Below are 27,218 nucleotides of genomic sequence, written 5' to 3' on the forward strand. Positions count from 1 at the left end.
ATGGAGCATCAATTGAAATCCTTTGACCTGGGACATAAGACACAGCAAAATAGTTCAGAAACAGCTTTGAAGTCTGCCATCCCCCACGACATCTGATCCTCAGCGAACTTTGGAAGCAGGTTGAATTTGATCACAAGTGGTTTCTTTTAGGCTTTCTAATTGCTAAATCCAGGAAATACAAACAAAACAAAACCTAATCTGACTAGGGCTGGTGGCTCATGCCTTTGTCTTAGCATCCGGGAAGCTAAAATAGGAGGATTACAAGCAAATCAAGGTCAGCTTGAGCTGTATTTTACGAAAGTCTGAGCTACAGAGCAAAACTCTGTTTCTAAAATAAAGCAGCAACAAAACAAAGGCTGGATATGTGGCTCAGTTGGAAGAGTATTATTTACTTAGCATGCAAGGGGTTTTGGGTTTGACCCCTACCACTGCATAAACCAGGGAATGATGGCCTGTGTCAGTGATCCCAGGATTTTTGAGGTAGAGAGAAGTGAATTAGATGTTCAAGGTCATCTTCAGCTACATAGGGAGTTCCAAGATAGACTGGGAAACAAGAGACCCTGTCTCCAAAGGGAAACAGACAAAACAAAAGAAAACAACCTTATCTTATAGGTTATGAGAATAGCTCTGGGTCAGGTTTCTATAGGGCACATGGTGGACCTTGCTGCCAGAGAAATGGGCATGAGACTGAAGAGGCAGAACATGCTTAAAACTCAGAAATCTCTGAGCTCTTGGAGACAGCAAGAGTCTAGCTAACTCCCTCCCTATTTTCATGCCTGCTTTGGGGCACATAACCTTGCCTGTCAACTAGATGATCATAGGCAATCAATTATGAAATTCTCCCCCATGCAAATAGAACATCACCAGCATCTTAGTCTCAGCCAATAGAATGTATTTACCCCTCCCCCCAAATCCCATCCCACTCCCCAAGGTTCATATAGTCCCTGTCCACATGGAATAAAGCCCACAATTGATTTCACCGAAGATCATCTGAAACTGGGGGTTCACTCATTCTCTCCCAACGGGGCCCAGGGTGGGGGGAATGAGTGTGTATTCATACTAAGCAGTGGTATATGGAAACCTTGTGACTTCTACCCAGTTCTTCTGTGAATCCCAATATTTACTAAGACACAAGGACCACTTTTAAGAAATAGAAACATCAGGAGTCCTTTTTTTTTTTTTAATGGAAAGGTTGTCACAGCATTCATTTGGAGCCAGAGACAGTGTTTCATAACACTTTGAATGCTTCAGCTTTAACTGAGTTTGTGTCCATTTTGGGCAGCTTTTTAGAGGGACTTGAATTATAAACTCATCATCTAATAATCTTCTGTTTCATCTTCAAGTGTTTACCAGGTGTGGCAGGTGTAGTCTGTCCTCCATTTTTACTATCTCATGGATTACCTAATATTTACTTGTTTGCTTGTTTATTGATATGTTCTTACTCATAACCCTCAGATGGCCTGGAAGTCACCTTGAAGATTAGGTTGGTATTGAATTTATGGCAATCCTCCTGCCTCTGCCTCCCAAGAATTGGTGTGAGCCATACACTCAACAGAGTTGAGCTATTTCTGAAGTCTCTTTCTTCTCCTTGGGTTGTTACCCACCATCCAGCACCAAAGCAAAAGGGGTTGCTCTAGCAATACAACAAACTACCACGGAAGGGAGGAGGGCTGTTCTTGTACTTCCCTCCATATCTAGAGCTCCTACTCAACAAAATACCCTGTGCCTTTCCTAATGCCTCATCTTATGAATAGGGCCACCAAAGACAAATGACAATCTAGATTGACCACTTCTGTTGAGAAAGATCGTTCACACTCAGAGGGAAGTGAAGGCTCAGCTTACATGGCTGGAAAAATAAGGATGATCAAATTATAGCCTTGGAGGTCTTCTCATCTAAGTGCACACCCCACAGATAACAAAACCAGAAAGGTGTATGGCTAATAGTAACAAAGCTATATATAACTAGAACCATAGCTGAGGAGTTTAGGGGTGTGGCTCAGTGGGAGAGTACTTACCTAATGTGTAGATTCTGTACCCAGCATGGATAAAACATACACAAAAAACTTTCTATTCTAATCTAGCGTTCTTGCACCATCAACACAATAAATCTAAGTAAAGCCAATACAAGACCTCCAGCTGTTGTGAAAGCTTATTTAACCACTATTTGAATATTTTAAATGAAATGGCTATACCCATAAGTAATGTTTTTGTCTGACTATTTACATCATTGGTTGCTGCTTATCTTAGAGATGGTGGGAATTTAGCTCCTTCAGATCAGTCAGAATCAGACCAGTGAGATGGGCCAGCAGGTAAGCTGTTTTGCAGCACATACTTGGTGAGCTGAGTTCCAACCCCAAGCCCTGTGTGATGGTGGAAGGAGAGAACTGACTCCCCCAAAGTCCTCTGGCCTCCACATATTCATAAGTGCACACATACATATATCTCACACATAGAAATAATAGAAGTTACATTACAAAACTATCAAAAGCATTCAGTTATAGAATTTATTATGGTTTGTTTTTGTTTTGTTTTGTTTTTTGGGTTTTTTGTTTTTGGTTTTTGCCAGTGAGGTACAAAGTCTTCCTGTGTAATAGCCCAGGCTAGCCTCAAGTTCCCATTCCTTCTGCTTTGGCATCCTCAGTGCTGAGGTTATAACAAAAGATTCAAACAAAAATCTCCAGAAATATGCTAGGGATCAAAACCAAGGACTAGCCCTTACCAAGCTCACTGAAAAACGTACCCAAAAAGGCACATCCTGCCTAGAACAGGCGGTGTAAAGACCCTAGGGAAAAAGAATCATGTGAGTAGCTTTCTGAAGGATGAGGAAGATTCCACCAGGGACGACGTGAAGGTGGAGAACATTCCTGGCGGAGCACGGAACATGAGCAAAGCAGAGAGGCACGAAAGCCCTGGCTATTTTGGGAACACCGCGATTAGACTGGAGAGGCTGAAAGATAGGCTAAAGGAAGGGCCAAGGAGACGTTGGGAAGCTGGTTTGGAGTAAGATGAAGAAACTCAAATGCCATGTCAAAGTTTTGAACATGACCTCATGGCAGGGGACTCGAGCAGAGGCCTTCCAGTTCAAAGTAGCCATGGTCAGATCTGCTTCGGGTGACTCTGGTGGGTGTAACAGATGAGAGGAAGGTGGCAAAGCTCAGAGAGTGCTTCTAGAAAAGTCTACCAAGACATCTGAGGGAGGGCAAAAAGAGGAGCCACAAAAAGAGAAAGAAGAAATGGATTCAGAAGACACTAAACATTTTTTGTTGGCATAGGTGACCAGTGCCTATTCAGTTTACCGAACTATCTACTAAGACAGTGTCACAGACTGAATGGTGGTCACATGATTTGCCTTGGTCAGTTTGCTGGCTGTGGTAGCCACTTCAGAGACTATATTGCTCAAGGATACTCTAAAGGGATTCAATATAGAAGCAGTTTCTCCTGACCATGAAGGACTAAATAAAGCTCTGCTAACTTTTAATGTAAGCTAAAGTTAAGTTTGTATTTTCTCTGTGCAGGCGTCAGACCTAGAGTCCTCCAAGGCATCGGTGTAGTAACACTGTAGCCAGTTTCCAACAAGCCATTGCCTTTGGTGTGGAGTCCTGGGTCCAAGCTTTGACTTACTAGCAATATGATTGAACCTCTCAGGCCAGCTTCTTCATCAGCAAAGAGGGCGTAATTGCACCTATATTCTTCCTCTGCTTCAGAGAGAAAAAAACAGACATAGAAGGACAGAAAGACAGACAGATGAACGCAAGAGAAACCATTCAGAGAGCAACAGAGAGCTCTGAAGTTGAAAAGTATTATGTAAGAACACTGCTATCACAGAACTGAACAATTAAAAATGCCCAAATAACGCGAACAATTGAGCTATTTGCTTTTTCCAGTCTCACCTCCTTTTAGTAAAAATGACAATTTTGTTACGCAGTTTTGGTAGAAACAGCCATTGAAACACACTCAGGTGTCTGTCCATTTCTATGCCTTTCAGAGACAAGACACTGGGCCAGGATCAACCCCTGAGGGGAGGGTTTGAGTTAACTCTCTTTTTGAAATAAGAACCACAGACAAATATCAGACCACTGGTGCATAGAGACAGCCCATAGCCCTGGTTACTTTAAGAATGCTGCTGACATAGAATACATCAGGGCCCAATTATATTTCTTTTCAGAGGAGATTGGATGAGTGGATGGAAGCAGAGGCTCCTAGTTGCCAGCTTCTTCATTAAAATATTCCTTCTTTTGTGTGTCACCGTTCAGAGCAGTGATTTCTAAAGCCAGGAATTGTGAGCAGCCACCAGGGGAACATGGGAGATAATGGAGAATGAGAAAAAGAATTAGAGATGCTATTTTATTTCCTTCCTTCCCAGTGCACAGCTTAAACATGCCTCGTAATATGCATATTATAGGGATGTGTTAATAACGTAGATACACATAATATATATGTAAATGTGAGCATTCGCATATGCAATATTGGTATGTTGCTCAAAAATGTTTGCTGAACAGACCAAGATCAAACTAACATAAGGACCATTGTGGGAAGGGTTTTAGAGTTAGACCTACATCTGAGTGCCTTTGTTCCTTTGTGGCTGATGTGTTCCAATGACTTGCTAAGGGTTAGCTACTCCAGGGGCACCTAATAGGGGAAGATGTGAATTCTCAGCCCAGGGCTGCCAGACTTGCATGTGTGTGTGTGAGGATTGACTGTCTTAAGGAGCTGCATCTTCATTGCTCACCAATACAGTGAGAGGAATAATAATACCTTCTTGGCAAAGCTATGGTGTGGATTAACGGAGAGGTTCTACAGCAGAGCAGCCCAATAGAACTTCTATAGAAATGGACCTTTCCCCTCTATGCTACCGTAGGCACCTGACGAATGACACACAAGGACTAAGAAATCTCACATCTTATTTAAATTTAAACCATTTCAATCTGAATAGCCAAATGTGGCTACTGGTTAGACTGAGATTCCAGAAAGAAATTTAATATGAAAAAAATGTAAAAAAAAATGTAGGGAATAGGGGAAAACAGAGAGTGTCCATCAGAAGGTAAGAAATATAGAAAGTAGAAGTTTTGGATTGCTGGAGAAAGAGGGCCCAAGCACACAGCAGAGCCCAGTGCTGAGGGTGAGGGCTGTTCTGGGGGACACTTCAAATGGAATCAGTAGAAATATAGGTGAGAAACTGTGACGACCACCATCATAGTGAGCAAGGAAACAGGTCAAGGGTCAGTGTGGCCCAAGTCTAAGGTGCCAGGAGCTAGAGAGATTCACAGAGAACTAGTGACCTTGAGAGGTGTTGGAGATTTCCATCCCATACCTAGATGACACAGCACAGCACTGTTCAGCAGGATCCATCCCTGCCCCACTATTGAAGGGAAATTATTAGGAACCCTAAAGTCAATGCATAAAAGAAACAATAACCAAGAAAACAGAACAGAGAAAATAGACTTGTCCTCAGTGTCATTAACGTCTGTAGAGATTCAGGATGATATGCCAACCATAGGACAAGAATGGGCTGGCTAAAAAAAAAAGAAAAAAAATTAGATGTGCTAACAATTATATAGAGCCAAGTGCAATCCCACAAACATTTTGAGTTCAAGACCCAGCTGGGCTATGCGGTGAGACAAAATTTTGAAAAACTTATAAATGGAATTATTATTTTTTAAAGATTTTTATTTATTTATTTATTATATGTAAGTACACTGTAGCTGTCTTCAGACACACCAGAAGAGGGAGTCAGATCTCATTACGGATGGTTGTGAGCCACCATGTGGTTGCTGGGTTCCTTACATTATGGTAACCACCAACCATAAAATTATTTTTGTTGCTACTTCATATCTGTAATTTTGCTACTGTTATTAATCAAAATGTAAATATCTTTGTGTTTTTTGATGGTCTCATGTGATCCCTGTGAAAGTGTCATTCAACTCAAAGGGGGTCAATATCCACAGGTTGAGAACCACTGTTCCAGTCAATGGTGAGCTAAGACATTTTTGAATAAATACAAAAAGAAAATGTTCTAATTTCTAATAGTCATTAGAGAGAGGAATTAATTTAAAACATTAAAAATTTCCAAAGCTAAAAAGAAAAACCACTGAATTTTCAGACTGAAATTACCCATTAGATTTCAAGTGGCATAAACTTTAAAAGACAAAAAAAAATATATCGTAAAATTTAAGAGGTCATAAAAGTTTTCCAAAGGAAACAAGTTAATGAGGAACCTGAATAAACTGGCACCACCACCACTGGCCACTCTAGCACGACTGGGCTATATTACAGATGGTTCCCTCCCAGTTCTGACTAAAGGCCATTTTGAATATAGATTCTCAGATGTAAGCATGATAATCGCCCAAGTGCAGATTGAATTTGGTCCCTAAAAAATACACATTTACATCCTTCTGACCTCGGCATCTCAGGATGTGGTGCTGTATTTGGAAACAGGGGCTTCAGAGAAAGAACTGGGTCACAGGAGTAGGCTCTTATCCAACATAACTGGTATCCTTATAAGAAAGCATGAGACTGACCACACATACACAGAAGGACGATCACAGAAAGACATAAAAGAGAAGACTTGCCTACATGCCTGTGGTTTCAGAGAAGCCTATCCTGGGACACTTCGATTTGTCACAGCTGAGATCCTTTTGGCTATGTAAGAATTTGGTAAAGTCCATATAGAATAGACTCTCTTAATGAATTGACCCAGAACATTCTAGTGCTCAGATTTTAAAATGTAACATGAAAAAGTCATTCTTAATCTTGTTTTATTGACTTTATGTGTTGATGTCCCATTTAACATTAATTATGTTAAAAAGTATTGGTGTCAAAAGCACACAAAATTTTGACGGGTTTTGTTTTATTTCAAATTTTTTGATATGTTAATTTTTTTGAGGCAGAGGCTGGCTTTGAACATGTTATGTGGCTGAGAATGGTAACTTCTGATCATCTAGCTTCCACCTTAAGGACTGAACTAATTCTCTCTCTCTCTCTCTCTCTCTCTCTCTCTCTCTCTCTCTCTCTCTCTCTCTCTCTCTCTCAACTTTAAACACTGCCATCCTACAAGAATCCTTAAGATCCCCCAACCTTGCAGGGCAGTCATCTCTGCTTTATTTCTCAGACAAATAAGCTATGCTGTTCCCCATGATAACACAGATGGAGCAGATTTCTTATAAAGCAATGCTATGCCCATCTTTGTGAAATTACCACAAGCCCTGGTCTAAACCATGAAATATTCCATTAATCAATATAGTTAGTGACTCAAGACTTGAGAGAAAACATTTCTTCATTAGACACACAGGCCTTTGATGATTAGCTGATGTCAGTCCCACCTCCCCGCACACCCTCCTTGAAGAGATTAGTTAAGTGTGCTCCAGGCCCCCATCACTCTTATTTTTAGCTCTGAGTTCTCACAGTGCAGTGACCTGGGTCTTGGAATTCCAAAGGGCTCCCAGGCATGGCTCATGATCCATTTGCAGGTAGCCTGCACTGATTTCCAGAACAGGCAGGGCATTAGGGGTGGGGGTGTGTGGAGGGGAGTGTTGCAAAAATTATTTTAAATATAAAACCCTTTATACAAGTTGAAGTCTTCAGTCAGAAGCTGTACACTTCACAAATGCATCCCTTGGTGCCTTAGGCAAATGGCAATTAAAATAGAACCCAACTGATATTGTTCTCCGGGAGGCTCCCGGCTGGCATGGGGGGTGGGGTGGGGAACACAACTAAGGGCTTTGGTCACGGGCTATTTTTGGCAATTGTGTTACTCGTGTCTTATTCACCCCCTCTCCTCAGCCTCCCCACTGCCCTTCCCTCAGCGAGCCAAGACTGGTGACAGCCTCTATATATTTAAAGAGGACAAGAGTCCCCTTACTCAGTTGAGCCGACAGAGACCACACAGGCAGGCAGGTAAGTAGACCACAACAGGCATTTGGGTGGGCTGGCTGATTGACTGGGTGACTGGATGGGACTTTATGGAGTCCTATACAGTGGAGGCATATTTTACAACCAAGTCTCAGCACCCACCCTGGCTACAGATGAGGAGGATCAAGTTTATATACTTGACCCATATACGGCTCTAGCATTAGTTTTGAACTTCCTAAAAGTATGATTGATATTGGGTGGCAGGACTTGGGGAGCATGTGTGAAGGTCTGCATTTGATTTCCTGGCACCCTAAAAACAAAGCAAAACAAAAAGTTGGGAGCAATGGCCATGGGATTAATCTGGGTCTAAAGTCATTGTCATAGTGGAATGGTCCCATCTTCTGAGGCAGATGACAGGAAAGCAGAGTAAGATGAAGTTCAGACGTACACCGCAGTCTCAGATCGGCCACAGAAGACACAAATGAGTAACTCTAAGGAGGGGTCTTGGTCACTTTTCCTTCAAGGGTTTGATGCGAAAGTAGTGACATTTTTTAAACTCCACATTGTTATATGGTGATAAGACAACTGTATAGTATATCAGATCTGTCAGATATCCGATAGCACAGAAGAGCACCTTTCCCACCTCAGTTCATGAAACGCTGCTGCTCACAAGGTGTGGGTGGATGAATGAGATCCCAGATTGGTTTATTTTAAAATAAACACACACCAAAGATGTTCAGCCACAGGCATGCTTTTAGCTGTTTAAAATTAATCAAAACTGGTCCTTAAAAAAGACATCATGATGCTGAAAATTCATTACAACCTCTTATTAAATGGGAAGATGAATTCCTTGCCCGTGATGAGAGGTGACTCCCAGTATTCTCTCCAGGTCTCAATCAAGGGTTTCTTTTCAATATCCAGTCAATGAGAATAAGACATGGTTTTAAGCAATGGCCTGGATGCTGTGCAGATCAAAGCTGCCACCTCTGATGTCTGTTCTGGCCCTTAGCCATGGTGGTGACCCCTCCATGGGGGAGCTGGGTAACCATTGGAGGGCGCTCGTCTAATTGTGGTGTGGTGCAACGCCAGTTAATAAGCAGTATGGACTGCCTCCTAGCTCAGGGGTAGAGCAGAGGGAGGCACAAGCCACGAAGTAGGGTAGGGGAGTGGGGGTAGTCTGCATACTCAGTTTCCTTTGAGGACTGAGCACTAAGGGAAACAAGGTAAGAGGAGCATGCTCTGCTGGCTTTTACAAAAGAAAGACCAGGGGTATCTCATAGGAAGCAAGGGGATAGCCATCTACATGAAATGACCACAGCTCTCTCAATTACAAAATGTTCCATCGTTCAACCAGTTCATTGCAGTGTGTGTAAAACTGTTTTATGTCCCAGAAAATGTGGAGAGTTTCCTGATTTGGCTTTGATTTATTTCTGAATAACCCTCTCCTTGGTGTTCAGTGTGAGGAGCTCCCACGGTTAAGAGGAGATATAGCTGAGCCAGGGCTTAGTGTCTGCCTGGACATACAAAATATCTGTCAGAGGCAAGAGAGCTCAGCAGAGAGGCAGCCTTGGGGCAGAGGAGCAAGTGGCACCATGCAGCAGACAAACCAGAAGGACCTCACCCAGAAAATGGAAACAGAACTGTGATAGATGCAGAACTGTGCTAGATGCAGAACTGTGCTAGATGCAGAACAACTGTGATAGATGCAAACACTTAACTCTTGAGAACCATAGGAAGAAAAGCAAAGTAAACAAGAGTCAAAGGTTCAAATCATAACTGAGTATCTCTTAGCTTCCCAGTTGTCACTTTCAGAACAGTAAAATGAAAGGATGACCACCTATCTCCAGGGATCTGTGTGGGCTAAATAAGATCCAGGGAAGCTTTATGAATTCAATATGGCTGCATGCATAAATGAAGCCTTTCAGAAAGGGTGCAGGGCCTTCTCTGCATTAGGAAGGATGCCCTGTGAAGTACGAGATGATGACAAAGTCTGGCAGTCAGAGTGGCTAACGAGCTGGTCAGCGGTGAGAGGTGATTGATGTGTTTGTCAAGAGAATGGATACAGGCCTAGGAGTATCGTATACAGGAAATACAACTCCAGGCAGGCAGCCTTCCAAGCACAAGCATGCTGCCCAGATGTCTGGGAATACTCACTGTATAGAGAGTTGGGAGTAAGATCCAAAGAGAAATATGATTCCTGCCTAGGTGGAAACTGAGAGATGCAGGGATTTTTTCTAGGAGCTCTGAAGCTCAGGGCCTACGCAGAGCTCCACTAAGGTCATTGTTGGACACAGCGGCCAGCATCGACTGCTGCTTACCTGCTCTCATGCAATCTCAGAACATGTGAGGGCTTCCCTAGAGTCTCAGAAAGTCCTGGAAAAGTCATTCTGTAGGGGAAGAAACTAAAGTTCAAGGGACTGCTGCAATCACACAGGGTCACATGGCCAGAAAGCAGCAGAGCCAGGATGTGATCAGGATACGGCATGGTCTTTAAAGCACAAAGGTCAAAGCAGAACCAAGAACAGAAGTAAGCATACTACAGAGATAATTTCAGAGCAGGGTACTGCAATTGCGCATTATGGTCTTGTTAGTCACATATCCACCATGCCTGAGAGCCAACATTCATGTTTTTTTTTCTAAGCACCAAGGGCTTCCAAGGCTTTATGAAAGGTGGTGGTGGAGAGACTTCATACATACACCTGGCTTAGAAGATCAGGAGGAAGCCACCCACTGCCCTCGACTCCTACTGTAGGAGCAAAATGGGTGAGCTTCTCCTCAGCCATAGGAACTCTCTATGGGCATGCTTCCCTTCAAAACCCCTGTGATTAGTAAGTCAAGCTCAGCGAGAGCTTCAGAGAGGCAGAGTGGGTCGGAGGCCAACTTAGTCAGTGATACAGGCAGCCTGAGATGCGAGCAGACACTCCCCTGGGCTGACACCCACACATGGGTGACTGAGATTCTAAAAACTGGAGAAACAGTTGATTTGTGGTCTGAAATGAATATTCACGAAGAAGGAAAAAAAGAGAGGTTTACTTGTATTACAAAAAGAGATTCAAACACTGCACAGCAAATCACATCAATCAACTATCATGGTAATCTAAAGGCAGCAACAATCATTGGATCCTTATGTGCACTAAGAGTGTATATGTAGTCACTGTTATTACCTTCAGCATCCTGAGACAAACCTGCTCATTTTGACATCCATGGGGGCTGTGCTCAGGAGTCTGAGCCGTGTGCCTCAGATCAGACTGCTAATGTCCTGAATGGAGCTTTAGTTCTTTCAAAAGTGCCTTTTCACACTTCATCTTCTGCCTTGCTGAATTAAGGGAAGAGATGGCACTTAAGAGGGGACTCTGCTGAGCAGCGTTTCTGCAAAGAGAGGTTTCTATCCTTCACAGTTCAGGTCCTTAAATTGGTCTCAGGGCTTGAAGGATGCTTCGCTGTATTTTAGTTACGTAGATGTCCATCCCCAAAGGAGATGAGAATCAACAATGAAAAGAGACTTCCAGCTTTAGAGGAGTCCTTCCGTGTTTGAGCACCACTTATTCCTGGGTTGTCCCTTATGTTACCAAGTTGAAACCCCCAGGACTCCTCTCATCAATGCTTTCTATGCCCCATAAAGAGATGATGGATCTATAAGACCTCAGTTCCCACCAGATGAGATGCTTAGTCACTGGAATTGCTCACCCATGTCTGTCTCCTGGAAGACATGTTATAGCAGAAGCTTGTATAAGGGTCAAGTTAATTAGCCTTTTAAATGTAGCTCTCTCATTTTTTGGTTGTGTGATTTTGGTCAAACTATCTATCTAGCTTTCTGTATAGTTTTCTCATTTCCAGCTTAGGAACAGCACAATTTACTGTGTTGGGCTGCTGTAAGTATCACCGATAATGTATGAAATGCATTGATGTAAGCATGAACAGTGGTTGGCATCAGTATGGGAGCACAGGTCTGGAGTCAGAGAGTGGAGTTCCAGCCTAACCATGAGATCTAGGACAGGGATGTTAATTCCCCAAGTGCACATTTCCCTACCTGAACAGTTGGTTTCAACAGCACCTGCCTGGAAGGGTTACTGGTCAGGTGTTATTGCAGTGTCTGCTCCAAGGCCAGTGCTCTAGAACCTTTCACATCAGTGGCAATTTCTGAGATAGTACTAACTCTACCACAAAGTCCAGGAAGGGTTCCTATGAAAACTTTGTCTCAGCCCGTGTTGACGTTCAACTCACCATGTGAAAGCTTCTGTTAGACTTGGCCAGTGAGCCAGCAGTGAGCTGAACAAGTTACTGAGCTGCTGGAGGTCTCCGCTCCAACTATTGGCATAAGCATCACTCCCAGATCCATCCATCTATCTATCTATCTATCTATCTATCTATCTATCTATCTATCTATCTATCTATCTTTGTTTTTCTGAGACAGAGTTTCTCTGTGTCCAGGACAGACAAGACTGTCTTGGAACTCACTCTGTAGGCCAGACTGGCCTCTAACTTAGAGATCGCCTCTGTCTCCCTAGTGCTGGGATTAAAGGCGTGTACCACTACCGCCTGCCTGCCTCCCAGATTTTTAAATGGACTCTAAGAAGAAGTAACACAACCACTAAGTGGCTATTTTTGTCTACCCCACTTTGTCCTAGAATACCATCTTTTACTTTTATAGTTAGTTGCAGGGAGTGGGGGGTGGGTAGGAAGAGGAAGAGAAAGGAAGAGGAGGAAGTGGAAAAGGATGAAGGGAAAAAGAAAGGGAGGGAGGGAGAAAGAAAGGAAGGGAATGCAGACTACTGTCCAATAAGTAGTTTGGACTTATTTTAGAAAATTCAGATGACACAAGACAGTTTAGAGTGGTAGCAGAACCAATTAGAACTTCCATTCTGTTACTGAGTACCATACCGAAGCAATTCTCTGAGCACTTCCCAAAGAGCCCCCATTTAGGAAAGGATACTAACGGTAGGAGAGGTTAACGACTTTCCTGGACCACAAAGCATTGAAGAAGCTAGAAAGTGGACCCAGATCTGATTCCACTGACTCACTATATATAGAGAGTTCCCACTTAGGAACAATTCTCTTTCACAGTACTATTCTTTAAGAAGCCCATTCGAGACCATCTCTCAGTGGGATCTGAGTAGCTGAGACTGTCCAACCTGTCCCCAGCTGGTATGTTAGACTCCACCTTCTACCCCATCCTTATAAATTCTTGTCTCCCCTTTTCAACTCTGACCCATGGTTTGTCTATGGCAACAGCAACCTCAGGAAACCCAGAAAGCAGTGCCAGGTGGTGTGATGGTGACCCAGGTGATAAACAGTGCTGACTGACAGTCAAGTCTATATTTGGTGTTCTACCTTCAATGACCCTTGCCAGTTCCAAGTAACGCTGATAAACAAATGGCCCATCTCTTGGTACTGTGCCAAGGTAAATATTCATCCTGAGCCCAGTTCTGGGTGTTGAAACACAGCTATTCCAAAGCAATGCAGAAGCCAAAAAGGCCATTTGTAAGCCAGGACCTAAATGTACTTTCAAATCGCAGTGACTTAATTAGCACACTGGTAGTGTTTGAGAAACCTGCAATAGAGAAAATAATCACATTTGCCTTAGAATAGCTCAATAGTGCTTTAAATTCCCACCATATTTCCATGACCCTCACAAAGAGCCTGTGCACAAGAAGATATTAACATTTATTTTCCTTAAGTTCCAGCGACAAATGACAATCAGAACCCATGTTTTCCAATTCAGGACACACTATGATTTCGGCAATGAGCATTGGAAGACATTTTCCTTGCATAGCTCCAATTGCTGTATCGGTTCCCTTCTCTTAAATGAATCTTTATGTGTTTCTATTTTGGGTTTTGAGTCCTGATGTATGTAAGGCATAGAGTTCTGATCACTTACAAGCAAGGTTGGTGAGCTGCCTTAGCTGGTAAGGAGGTATTATATGTAATCTCATTCTCATTTTGTAAGGTATACCTAGACAAATGCATGGACACACACACACACACACACACACACACACTCATATACTCTCCCAAGAGGCATATCAGTCTCCCATTTAACTTGCTGGGCATGCCGATGAAATCACCAGCAATAAGAAATGAGAAATATGACCCAGGGCTGTTTGCACAGAGAGTTCCACATCATTCCTTTCACAAGGTCACTGTCATGTTCACAGATGAAACATATTACATTTCTTCTGTTTGTATGACGTTGAAACCCACTATCAAAATGAACATGAACACAATCACATGATGCCTCTCTTTTCTAGAAAATGTGTTATCTTTCACAAGTGAAGGATGGATCCAGGAAATAGAAATTAGCTAAGAATTAACATTAAGTGTTTGTTCTTGTGTATCCATCTTGGCTGAAAATGAGTATGTTGGGCAATTTTCAAAATTCGTTGCAACCCAAGAGTCTATAGTTTGAATGGAGTCTAATAGAAATATGTAGGCTCTTTTTGGAGATATGAAGTTATTATGCTTTTTTCTTTAATTCTTAAATCTTCCTGAAATGCTCTCCCAACTTTTTGTTTTGTATCTGCTGGATTCTTCTTCACCCTTAAAAACTGTCTGGATATGGTCTCTTCTGTGTCCTGTGACTCATGGCTGTTCTCTTGTCTGAATTACCATGATGCTCTGGTGCAAAGTGTTCTGGCTCCTGTCTGCTTTCCTCACTAGAATATGGGCTTCTTCAATGTCAGGAGACACAAGTCACCATTCTTCTATGTTTGTGCCTCGATTCACTACTTAGTACCCAGTACAGTGTAGCAGAGAGGCAGGTAGTAAGCACGTGGTGAATGAACGAATGAATGAATGAATGCAGACTTGATTCAGCCTTTCCTCCCATTCTTTCTGTTCCTCTGAATCAATTAAGTGGCAGAACAGAAACTTCCACGAAATGTTTCCTTTTGCTTTGAAGCTTTCGCTAAAATTTTTCTAAGTAAACAGAGAAGACAGAGAAGAAGCTTGGACTTCTGATGGGAAAGGTATTTCAGAGGATGCTCAGATAGGGACTGTCCCTCAGCCCAGTGTCAGTGGTGTCAGGTTCAGCGGTCTGTTTTCTGTTTACTTTTTGTTTCCTAGCAAAATCTGTCATTGTTATGAGACTGTGAGACACAACCCAGAGAGCTGACCCAAGAGGGCTTAGTGCTAATCGCAGCTATTATAGGAAGGCAACTGTCTTTCCAGAAGGGAAAGGGAAGGCCAGAATAGCCTCAGAAAGTGGCAGGATAGTGCTTAGTGTCCATGATATCATGACACACTAAGCTTTTAAAAGGCCAAAGGGATCCTGGGAAAGCCCAGTCACCGAGGCAGATGGCAAGGGGGCTTCATACGTGTACTGGGTACCAACAGATTAATTCAGCTTCACTCCCAGGAAGCTAAACACTGGGGTTCACACTTACAGGCCCACTCACGGCAATTGTGCTTTACTCTTTGCTAACATCTCTTAAACACCATCCGCCAGTGAAAAGCTGAGAGAAGAGAGGTGTGACTATAGGCAGAATGTGTCTTAAAGGTGCAGGGCGACAGGTCAGTATTGTCTCCCATGAGTCCCCCTGAGCTCTGAAGTCCCTTCCCACACACTGAATCACCTGGTCCCCTAACAACACTGTGACATCCCAGAAAGAAGTGTCTGGGATGAAGTAGAAAAAAGGCCCTGCAGCCCCTCTAGATGCACATAGCATGCTAAGGGCAGCTGGGAGAGAACACAGTCTATCTTGCCAGATTGCTGAGCTACTAGAGTGCTGAACTGTACGACTGGAAATGGTATTCTTAGACAACAGACTATTTACATAGTCTATATTTTTGCCAACTGGATAAGCTAAGACTGCAAGCTACTATTTGCAGCATCCACACTGCCTGCTCCAAGGAGTTCCAAACCAGAACCTTCACCGTATCTAGTCAGATTTAAGGTGGTCTGGGGAGAGTTGAGCCAGACATGAACATGTCATGTTCAGAAGCTAAGCCCACTTCCGATGAGATACCTTTCAAACTTTAGATGACAAAATATAGTATTAGCATACAATTTTACAAACATAAGACTAGCCGTCTATTCCTTCCAGGAACCATGGGAGATACATAGGGGCAGATGTTTGTGGCATTTAACAAAGAGGGAACTGAGCTGATTTGGTAAATGGATTTCTCAAAGCCTCTAGCATCTGAGCCATTTGTTGAATGAGTAAATGAAGATGTGACCGAATGAGCCAGGCTGTCCCCTAGTCCTCAGATCACTGTACTTCTAGGTCAGTTTCCCCTTAATGCCATCTAAACCTAGGGTATTTGCTTTATATCCTCTTAGATTGACCTTGGCCCAGAGTCTTCACCATGCCAAACTGGGGTGGAGGTGCAAAATGTGGAGCCTGTGAAAAGACGGTCTACCATGCAGAAGAAATCCAGTGCAATGGGAGGAGTTTCCACAAGACCTGTTTCCACTGCAGTGAGTTGGACAGACCCCTATGGGGGGGGGGTCTCGGGTGCTACGGGGTGGGGGTGGGGATTCAAAGTTCTCATTTAGTCCTACCACTGTCTGTCGGTGGTTCTCATGCTGTGGGCAGCATGTAGGAGCATGAGCAGGAAGTCATGAGACATGCTGCCTGTGGACTCCACGGGCATTAGGCACAGCACTCCCTCGAGCACTTTCTCTAGCTGTGTACCAGCTCAGAGGTGCTCTCACCAGGCTCAAAGTCAGGACAAGTGGGTCTGGCCCTGTTCTCTGTAGCTTAGCAAAGAAAGGAAACTAGCAGTTGTCTGGGGCTAGATTTGGCTCTTTGTGTGGTCCTGGTCAGCTGTCACTGAAGCTACCTGTGACTGGTCTTCCCTAAGAAAGGACTTACTTAGGTCAGGAAGTGGGCAGCAATTCCATTTCTGTAAATTTTGGGCTTAGGCATCAGAACTTCTTGGAGGAACTCTTTACCATCAGCTGCCAGACAGATTTACAAATGGCCAAACTAAGGGAGCTCTGAGCAACTGTGATCTACCTGAGGGTCTGTCATGTGACTTTGGTCAAGCCATTTCTCATCTCTAATCCCGAGTGGTATGCAGAGTGAGGACTAAGGGCTAGTACTTAGTCCTTTTCTGGGAGAAATGGGCTATGGCTTTGAGATGGTCATTTACTGTCTCTGCTTCTAGTCTGCTTCTAGGTTAAGGTGATGGATAGCTCACAGGTTAGCTTTGCTCAGTATCTGGCAGGGTCCATCAGCTGGATCCGTTCTAACTCTTATGCCCCACCCTAGTGGTTGCAAACAGAACTTCAGTGCCCAAGTTCCGAGTATGAGAGTGAGAGCTATATACTCCAAATGTATCTGTCAGATGGCCTAGTCGGCCATCACTGGAAAGAGAGGCCCATTGGTCATGCAAACTTTATATGCCCCTGTACAGTGGAACGCCAAAAAGTGGGAGTGAGTGGGTAAGGGAGTGGGGGGCGAGGGTATGGAGGACTTTTGGGATAGCACTGGAAATGTAAATGAGGAAAATACCTAATAAAAATATTTTTAAAAAAAAGAAACAATGACATGCTGTGTTCTCAGCTGCAGGCCCTGGTCCTCCCCTTCTCAGCAAGCATATTTATAGAGGAAAAGGAGGGTTAGCGATTAGATTGACAAACCCACTAGTACTTTGGGTTTTAATAATGGGTAATTATCTTTTAAGACATCTTATACATTCCTCATATTGATGGCTTATTTATAACTATCTAGAACCTATTATCCATTCTGAAAGCCTTTCGGTCTTTCTCGAAAACAGCTAATGTTCTTTAAAGTGAATAGCATCAGAAAGAATGCTAGAATTAGACAAGAAGTAAAGTTTGAATCTAGGATTTTCCATTCACTGTGTCCCTTGGGGAGTTGTTTTACCACCGTGGGCCTCAGTTTCTCTATCCATAGGATGAAGATGGATTTTCCCCATGGTTTGTTATAGAAGAAAACTGGGGACCTAAACCTGGAAATTCAGCCTCCCAGGTTTTGTCTTGCTTGTATTCATTAATTTTGATGTTGGCATAGGAGGTGGAGTGGATGGAAGCTTCCCACTGGGGACTGTCTTGACTTCTGTCAAGACAGATGCTGGCTGTGCTCAATTGGAGCCACAGGAGAAGGCTCTGGGCACTTGATAGCATATCCCGTTTGCCCCAGCCCATGGGTACGGTGAGAGATGAGCAGTGTGGGCTTCAGCTGTGGGGCTCTGGGGAGAGGCACACTTTCCTATATTATCTCCAAGAGATTGACCAGACTCCAGCCAAGCATAGGCTGGCAAGAATCAGGGCTCAGAGAGGCAACCCTACCTCAGTTTATCCTACCAGGGTTGTTCTGACTTCTAGATTATTCCAGAGCTGACTGACTCTTCCATTTTAGTTATACAAAAGAAATAAATGCAAACCATATAACACTCCATAGTACTCACCTGTAACCATACATGCAACATTTCATAGTACTCACCCTATAACCATACATGTAACATCCCATAGTACTCACCATTTTTTTTAAAAGATTTATTTATTTATTATATGTAAGTACACTGTAGCTGTCTTCAGACACTCCAGAAGAGGGCGCCAGATCTTGTTACGGATGGTTGTGAGCCACCATGTGGTTGCTGGGATTTGAACTCTGGACCTTCGGAAGAGCAGTCGGGTGCTCTTACCCACTGAGCCATCTCACCAGCCCAGTACTCACCATTTTATAAATATACCTATCAGGAACTAGGTAAAATCAATGTTAAAATATCTCATTTAACACAATACATATGAGATATCTGTCCTTTATATGTCTCATTACTGGTGAGATATTTTCTATTCTCTTAGTGTTCACATTGTTTAAAGTTGGGTATGATTTTGTGAGCATATTAGTATATCATCCATAGCTGGTTGCCATGGTGCCGGACAGGACAGTTTTCTATTGCTATGTAAAAAAGTTCTTCAGGGGAAAGAAGAGGCCAGCTGGATGGCTTAGTGGGTAAGAGTGTTTGCTGCTAAGACCGATGACCCCCCCACCCCACTAAATAAAATATAATAACTTATGTTTAAAAAGCTCATTAGAAGCCAGAATTAGCCAGGACTTGTGAGGTTCTCTTCACAAGCTGTCATGGAGAGCTGAGAGTGAGAAGTAGGTGAGGCACAGGAAGTGAGGTCAGTGTCAGCTCCGGAATTCAATACCGTGTACCAGAGGGAGTCAGTGATATCTAATGACAAGTAAATTCACCCACACAGTCACTCACCAGACATTTGCAGACCCAGGTGCTTTGTTACAGTCTGGACATGGTAAGATAGAACAGCCCTGTCTTCTGGAATTCAGCATCTAAACCATCAGCAAATATGTTAGCAACCACAGAGGACAGAGACTGATGACAAGCAAGGGCAGACACGGTATCTGCTTTTTACGCCCCAGTGTAAGACATTTCCCCTAAATTATTCTTCAAAGACAAATCCGTTCTTTATTTAAAGCATTTTAAAGTGTCTCATGCTATTGGAGACCCAACTGAACAACTTGATTTTTTTTTTTTAGCAAAGAATTTGTGACCAGTAGATACTTGAATAAATTCTCTCCCAGACTTCCCTCTTCAAAGCTCCACAACCTTTAGCCTCTGGCCCATTCTACTTCATTGGGAACCTCAACTTCTTCTTTTATTTCTGTCTCAATTTCACTATTTTTTTTTAACAACAAAATACCACTTCAGGAATACATACTAACCTGGGACAATCTCACCTGTGCCAGATTGCTTACAAAGATCACTTGGAGAAACTGTTGTTGTTGTTGGTTTTTTTTTTTTTAAGAAACATATAAAAAGAATATACATGTCGTATTATTTCTGAGGTTATGATCCATTTAAAGAGTATGGCTATAAGTACTTAGCAGCCATTATTGCAAAGCACTATAGCGTTTTGGTTGAGTTGTGGAAATTCTTTACACTTTACACTGTCTTAGTGTTGTGGTGAGTAAGAGGCTGTACATGTGGAGATGGTTTTCATGCTGTAGCCTCCTGGTCAGGGAACAAACAAGGTCTGCCTGTCAAGGGCTCAGGTAGAGACCTAAGTGAACATGAGCTGTTCAGGGAGGCTAGCTACAATCAGCTGTCCCAGAAATGAGTGGTTGAAAGGGGGATGCCAAGAAACAATGGGATCCCTGAGTGTGTGTGAGATTAGGAACAAGGAGAATTTCCAAATCCATGTGTATTGCTAGATATTATTTGATGATTTAACATTTTTATTTACTTCCTTGAAAGTCCCACCTTCAGGATTGCTTGTGTAACTCAACAGTGGGTATGCCTGAGGCCCTCAGTTAAATTCCAAACACCATATGTGCACACATACACACACATCACACACACACACACACACACACACACACACACACACACACACACACACACACAACTTTGGTCCCTACTTCCCGACTTCCCTGACACCATTCAGCATTGACTCACTGGATGGTCAGAAGCACTATGGCGAGCAGGTCCAAGACTACATACATGATTGCAGTGCTTTCTGCCCCCTTTCCAGCTGGGGATGCCAAACATCACAACTTGTCTCTTCTCTGAGTGTCAAAATGAGTGACTCAGGACAAATGCTCTGAATATTTCAGATGTGTTCTTGGCTTGGGGCTCTGTGCATCAGGTACAGAGAGAGAGAGAGAGAGAGAGAGAGAGAGAGAGAGAGAGAGAGAGAGAGAGAGAGAGAGAGATGGGGAGCTCACCTCTAACTCCCTGACCCTTCCATTCCTCTGCAGTGGCCTGCAGGAAAGCTCTGGACAGCACCACAGTGGCAGCTCATGAGTCAGAGATCTACTGTAAGGTCTGCTATGGGCGCAGGTATGGCCCCAAGGGGATCGGGTTCGGACAAGGCGCTGGCTGCCTCAGCACAGACACTGGCGAGCATCTTGGCCTGCAGTTCCAACAGTAAGTTACTGCCATGCTTCTTTTTTCTCTGTGACTCTCAAATTATCAAGACAGTTCACTCTGTTCCCATAGCAACATTTTCTAGAAGTGGGAGAATGGACTCTATTGTTGATTCACCAACAATAGGAACACTCACTCTGACCAAGTCCTAACAATGTGTTGTCTCTCTGAAGACTTTCTTTAAATTATCTGTCTTTCTAAAGGGCAATTACTTTTACATGGCGGTTCTTGGTTTGCATGTCAAGAGAAAACCAAGACTGTACAGATGTTTCATTATTTGGCCTTTGTAAACTGCACGGAGTCTCTTTGCTTCACCCTTGAGAGCTTCTGTGTAAATCACATAAATGCAGCAGGAAAGCAATGGCCATTCTCTGTGTGCTTGCCGTTAACGATTTCTTTCTTAGGCTGTAAGATGAGTAACGTCTGCAATGCGAGGGAAGGGTCTGGGGATGAGTCTCTGAAGGAAAGAATCAATTCTAATGCTTTTCGTGGGCCTTCTTGACTGCCTGCAGCCCATACAGTGCTGATGCTCCCCAACTCAATCCTAAGGGTGTGGGAAATCACAAGGGCCACGGCCAGCTCAGTCTCCCCACCCCAAACCCCAGTTTCACTGCTGATCACCACTGACCATGAGCCAGAATTGAAAACAGTCTGACGGTGGCTGAGCTACAGCTGCAGTCTGGCCAGTGGGTATCTGTCTGGGCTTAGCTCTATGGTGGCTGGCCAGAAAGATTAGCTCAACTGTGTAAGTCCCTCAGAGAGCAGTCTGTTATTTGGTCCCTTAAGAACAGAGTCATCCACCATGGAGCCTGGAAAAGTTTAGGGACGTGTGTTCACTGTTAACTAGGGACACCCCTCCTTTATTTTTTCTCATTACTCACCCATCCCAGCTGGAGACCTTTTGTTAAAGACTAGGACATGATGCCAACTGCATTCTCTGTCTTGCATCATTTAAAGTCCATTTTCTGCCACTGGGAAAACAGGAAACCAAGGTTTCTTTCCAGCTCCACCAGCAGGAGATGCCGACTCTTATTATTGCCTGTCAGTCCCTCTTTCCCCACTATCCATATCCACTTCAAACATCAGTAAGGCTCAGGGGATACCAAGTATGAGGAAATATTGAAGAGTACAGATGCAGGGCGCTGAGTCTTTCCTCTATTTTAGATACTGCTCTTAAGGGAACAGGTGACTTTGGGATGAATGACAAGGGGTAAATTGTTATAATAGATCACAGATTTCACTACTCAGATAGTCAGCTGGCTTCATGATCATACAGAGAAATCTGAAGCAAAAATCAAACCAACAACAGCACAACAATAACAACACACGGATGTGTACAGAACACTCACCAAAGTGTGAAAGCAAAGGTGTAAAAGCTGGCTCACATTTGGCCACCCACACCAACAGGAGCTGAGTTCGGTGCTTTAACACAGTCATCATACTTAACATGCTCAACAACTGAGACAGGTCCCATGATTGCCCCATTTTCCAGATGAAGAGAAAGAGGCAACACAGTGGAGTGAGGTACTCCACGCAAGACACAATTTTCAGAGTGCGTGCCAAGGGAAGTCTTCATTTAATTTATGCTTCCACCAGATCCCCAAAGCCAGCTCGAGCAGCCACCACGAGCAACCCTTCCAAATTCTCTGCAAAGTTTGGAGAATCAGAGAAGTGCCCACGATGTGGAAAGTCGGTATACGCGGCTGAGAAGGTCATGGGAGGTGGCAAGGTGAGGTCACAGTGAGGATGTCTGGGTGAGCCAAATCACAGAGTCTCATCTCCAGTGGGTCTGTGGGAGAACTGAAAGTGGGAACTGTGGGAGGGGGCCAGACCCTTCATCTTCCTTAGCTCCCACAACCTATTTTAGAAACCATACATTTCCCAATTTTGTGACTGCTGCCCTTTGAGAACTACAACTAGTATACTTTGTCATCATAAGAATTAGTGTACTGGGGTGAAGGCATATAGTTATCTTCATGGGTACAAAGATGCACATGTCCCTCTTCCTCTTCCCCTAATTCTGTGCCCACTCCCTCTGGAGGTGTCAGCTCTGGGACTCTATCAGTGCTGTCTACCTCAGCCTGATTCTGCTATCACTCCAGTTTAGTCGTACATGTCCTGGCTTGCAGGAAAGTCATCAAACATACACAGAAATGTGCCCTGCCCTGATGATTCTCTGTTTCAAGCCTGAAGTCAGGGTGTTTACCAAAGAAACTGAACTGGGGGAGGGGGATGTGTTTATTCCATATATGGCGAGGGGGAGCCTTGAAGGGATCTATCTAACTTGAAGCTTAGGACTGTTCCCACACAACGACCAGCCATTTGTAGACACACAAGAACCAATGGGCCATGCCCGACAGACGAGGATGTGTGAGAGAGAGGTGGCTTGCTGGAAGGCTAAGCCATGCACCTCTCTGCTATCATAGTTTACAGATAGTGAAAACAAGATTGGCTTGCCTGGGTAACTGCCTGGCTCCTCATCTCTCACTTTCTGGAACTTTAATATAAACATCACCACTGCCTGTTGGGCAAGTGTTTCTTAACTAGTTTGTCGTCCCCTCACCCCCCCAACCTTGTCACTCAGGGGAAGCCCTTTTCTGTTGAGTTTATTCTGAAGAATCCCACATGCAAATCATCATTCTAAATCCACTAGCAGGGTTCTAAGAATTGCTGGCTAAAACCACTGCATCTTATTTTCTTGAAAGCCCTGGGATTATTAGTTGAGGGCCCCTTACATAAGAGAAAGGCTAGGGCAGTAGGACTGCTTTGTGTGCGGCTTGCCTCCCTGATAAATAACTCTCTGTGACTCCCAGCCCTGGCACAAGACCTGCTTCCGCTGTGCCATCTGTGGGAAGAGCCTGGAGTCTACAAATGTCACTGACAAGGATGGGGAGCTCTACTGCAAAGGTAAGGGGTTGTACAGACTTTCTTGAAGCTTATTTGACCCAGGGGTCTGAAGGGAGGGGAAGATGTGCCATGCTTAGAGGCCTGCCTATGTCTGCCACGAATCAGGATGCTCAACTTGGAAGTTTGGGCTCTTGGAAGAAATGGTGTAGCCACTGGCCTCAGCTCTGGGTTTCCCCACTGGAAATGTGCAGATGCTCATGGGTTGAGGACCACAGGTACCTGGAAGGGCAAGGAGGAAAAATGGTGTCCTGCCTTAGGCCTAGACAATCAGCATGGTAATCCCTCTGAAAATGCAAACCTAGCTCTTCTTGTGGTAGGCATATAGTGGTGCCTGGCTGAGGGGAGGGTCACCCTGCCTCATCTGTATGCCTTCTTCTCTCCTCCTGACATTTGCTTCTGATGTTGCAAGTCACTTAGCAATCACAGGGACTAAACTGATCCTTTCAGCCCTGCCCCTCGACCTCTTCCACAATTCCTTGGTCCTGTGTGGAGATGACAAAGCCTAGCTCCCTCCTGACACCTAGTAAAGAAAGGCCACACTAGGGGACAAAGTTAACTTGTCCTCAACCCTGCAGCATCTCTATTCTGCAGCTCAGAAGAACATCATCATCTAATGATGTTTGAGGTGGGCAGAGAAAAGGAGAGACTATGTGGGGTGTGTGTGTGTCAGGGGTAAAGAGGGATTGCTACTTGAGGTGAGGTAACAGGTATGGCAGCACATACCTGTAATCCCCACAACGAGGAAGGCAGAAGCAAATAGAGAGTAAGTTCAAGGCCAGGATAGGTTATACAACTGTCTCAAACAGATCCAAAAACTACAGAGTGCCAAAACTTTCTCCATGATGACACAGGACAGGAATTCACGTGCTATTTAACAGCTATATGAATGTGCACACACAAACATAAGTATATATGTATATACATAATGTATATATATATACACACATATAAGTATATATGTATATATAAATATATGTGTATGTATATAAATATATATATATAATTTATGAACTTTATATTCCTATTGAAGCAGCCCCCTCTCCTCCTGATCTCCCTCCCCCATCTCCCCTTCCCTTCTCCTCTGAGAAGGGAGAGACCCCTCTGGGAATCACCCCACCTTGGCACATCAAGTCACAGCAGGACTAGGAACATTCTCTCCCATTGAGGCCAGACAAGGCAGTCCAGTTAGGGGAATGCGATCCAAGGTAGGCAACGGATTCAGAGATGGCCCCTGTTGTAGTTGTTGGGGGCCCACCTGGAGATCAAGATGCACATCTGCTACATATGTGTGGGGGCCTAGGTTGGAGGCCAAGGATCCAGGTTAGTTGGCTCTGTTGGTCTTTTTGTGGAGTTCCTCTTCTCTTCAGCTCCTTTAATCCTTCCCCAACTCTTCCCACAAGACTCCCAGGGCTTTGTCTAATATGTGGCTGTGGATCCATGCATCCATTTCTAAAATCTCTCTCTCTCTCTCTCTCTCTCTCTCTCTCTCTCTCTCTCTCCCCATCTATGGACATAGATAGAGACATATTTGGGCTTGAAGGGTAATATGGGTGTGAAAAGGGGCATTCCAGGAACAGGAAACAGCAACCTCTTAGGAAGGACAGTATAGTACATGACAGGAGCTGCAAGCATTTCTGAGTGCCTGGTGGGTGTGGCAGTGCAGAAGGCTGGGCAGGTAATTCTAGCTGGTTTATGTAGAGTATTGTATAACAGAGTGTCACTAACTCCATGAAGTACAAAGACATAAATGAAGGTTACTAGCAAAGCCAAGTACAGTTTGGTTTCTTTAAAAGTTAAATTTACCCAAAGGTTACCACTGGCAAGTAAAAAGGATGATGTTCAGGCAGGACCTAAAATAGCAATGCTAATCAATCTATTCTCTCTTATCTTCTGGTTCACAGTTTGCTATGCCAAAAATTTTGGCCCCACAGGCATTGGGTTTGGAGGGCTTACACAGCAAGTGGAAAAGAAGGAGTGAAGCTGCCTGCTTTCTCACAGCCCTATCAGTCAACAGCAGTGCCACGTGACCCCACAGATGTAGTTTGTCCCCAACAGCCTCCTTTGTAGCTGGACAGCATTTCTCTTCAGAAGCAGTCATAGGCTGCACCGAAGTAACAAGAGACCACTGGAAATGTAATCTGCAACAGATGCTTCACGATTTACTGTTCTTGGGGTGGGAGGGGCAATAAATGTTTTAGTGGTACCATCTCTATATTTGTCTTCTTTGCAGAGAGAAAGAGGGACAGAGGGAGGGAGGGAGGGAGGGAGGGACAGAGGGAGGGTGTGTGTGTGAGAGAGAGAGAGAGAACACTAGTTTTTAAAAACCATCTGCAAAAGATGAATTTCAGAGTTGGCCATGCAAAGGAAGATGATGTTCCAGTGTTTGGTACGGAAGGAAGCGCCCTCTCTTCCTCATAACTGAGGGAAGAGAAGAACACAGGAGGAAATAGAAGCCATGAAAGCAAATTCTGAGAGGAAAAGCTAAGCTAAGAGAAGGACTGAAAAACCAAAAAAAAAAAAAAAAAAAAAGAAAAAAAAAAAGCCGGGCGTGGTGGCGCACGCCTTTAGTCCCAGCACTCGGGAGGCAGAGGCAGGCGGATTTCTGAGTTCGAGGCCAGCCTGGGCTACAAAGTGAGCTCCAGGACAGCCAGAGCTATAAAGAGAAACCCTGTCTCGAAAAACCAAAAAAAAAAAAAAAAAAAAAAAAAGAGAAGGACTGAAAGGCTGATCATTTAGTCCTATCCTGGGCTTTCCACACGTGTGGAAACTGGGAGATATCAGCAAGGCTTGGCCTACGGTCCTGTTACAAATGACAAGATGGTTTCCTCTTATTCTACAATTCTTTGGGGTTCAGCAAGTTTCTCAAAACTCCTCTTACATCAAATTGCTGGCCTCACGAATAAAACAGCCAATTAAACACGTCTTTCTTTAATTCTTTGGTGGCTTGAGTCTTTAAGCAACCACAACATTTTCCCTACCTCTCTGCAATTCCTTAATTACTTGGAAAGCAAATAAAAAAATATAAATCTTTTGATAAAAAGCTATGAATGCTAGGCAAACCTATCAGTTTCTCTATGCTCCAAGTTCCAAGAAATGTTATCTTTAAAACAAGCAGTCATGTTAGGGTGGTGGCGCCTGACTTTAATCACAGCACTTGGGAAGCAGAGGCAGACAAATCTCTGAGTCTGGTCTACAGAGTGAGTCCCCTGACAGCCAGAGCTACAAAGAAAAAATCCTGTCTCAAAAAACAAAACAACATCCCCGCCCCAACCCAAACCCAAACAACAAAACTCAAGCAGCCATTTATCTTATGTGATGAGTAGGACAAGGATCTCTGGATTTTAAGAGCCATACACTATTTTGGCTTGTCATAGACTCCAAGCCTGTCCAGGAGTCAGTCACATGTGTTCCATAACTGCAGGACAATGCAACTCCCTCTTTCTTGGCTGCAGTTCAGACACCAGCCCCACCAAGTATGTGTCCAGGAGATGAAGATAAAACTGTCACCCATTAGCTTTGGCCTGCCTCTTATCTTCTTGCCCAACTTTCCAAAGTCTCTTTGCTTTTGACTCAAGGGTACTTCTAGAACACATCTCTCCATT

The 27,218-nt window shown here is 43.8% G+C and overlaps 1 protein-coding gene across 1 annotated transcript; it reads left to right on the forward strand.

The window, feature by feature from the left end:
* The first annotated feature begins 7,784 nt into the window (after positions 1-7,784).
* Csrp3 (cysteine and glycine rich protein 3) lies at positions 7,785-25,826 on the forward strand. The gene is made up of 6 exons (XM_021168399.3): positions 7,785-7,893; positions 16,127-16,264; positions 20,541-20,709; positions 22,306-22,438; positions 23,523-23,616; positions 25,518-25,826. The coding sequence occupies exons 2-6, from the start codon at positions 16,153-16,155 to the stop codon at positions 25,592-25,594; spliced, it is 585 nt and encodes a 194-aa protein (XP_021024058.1). The 5' UTR covers positions 7,785-7,893; positions 16,127-16,152; the 3' UTR covers positions 25,595-25,826.
* The last annotated feature ends 1,392 nt before the right edge of the window (positions 25,827-27,218 follow it).

This window comes from Mus caroli, unplaced genomic scaffold (assembly GCF_978045245.1).
Source record: "Mus caroli unplaced genomic scaffold, Mus_caroli_1 scaffold_8, whole genome shotgun sequence".
Classification (NCBI taxonomy): Eukaryota; Metazoa; Chordata; class Mammalia; order Rodentia; family Muridae; genus Mus; species Mus caroli.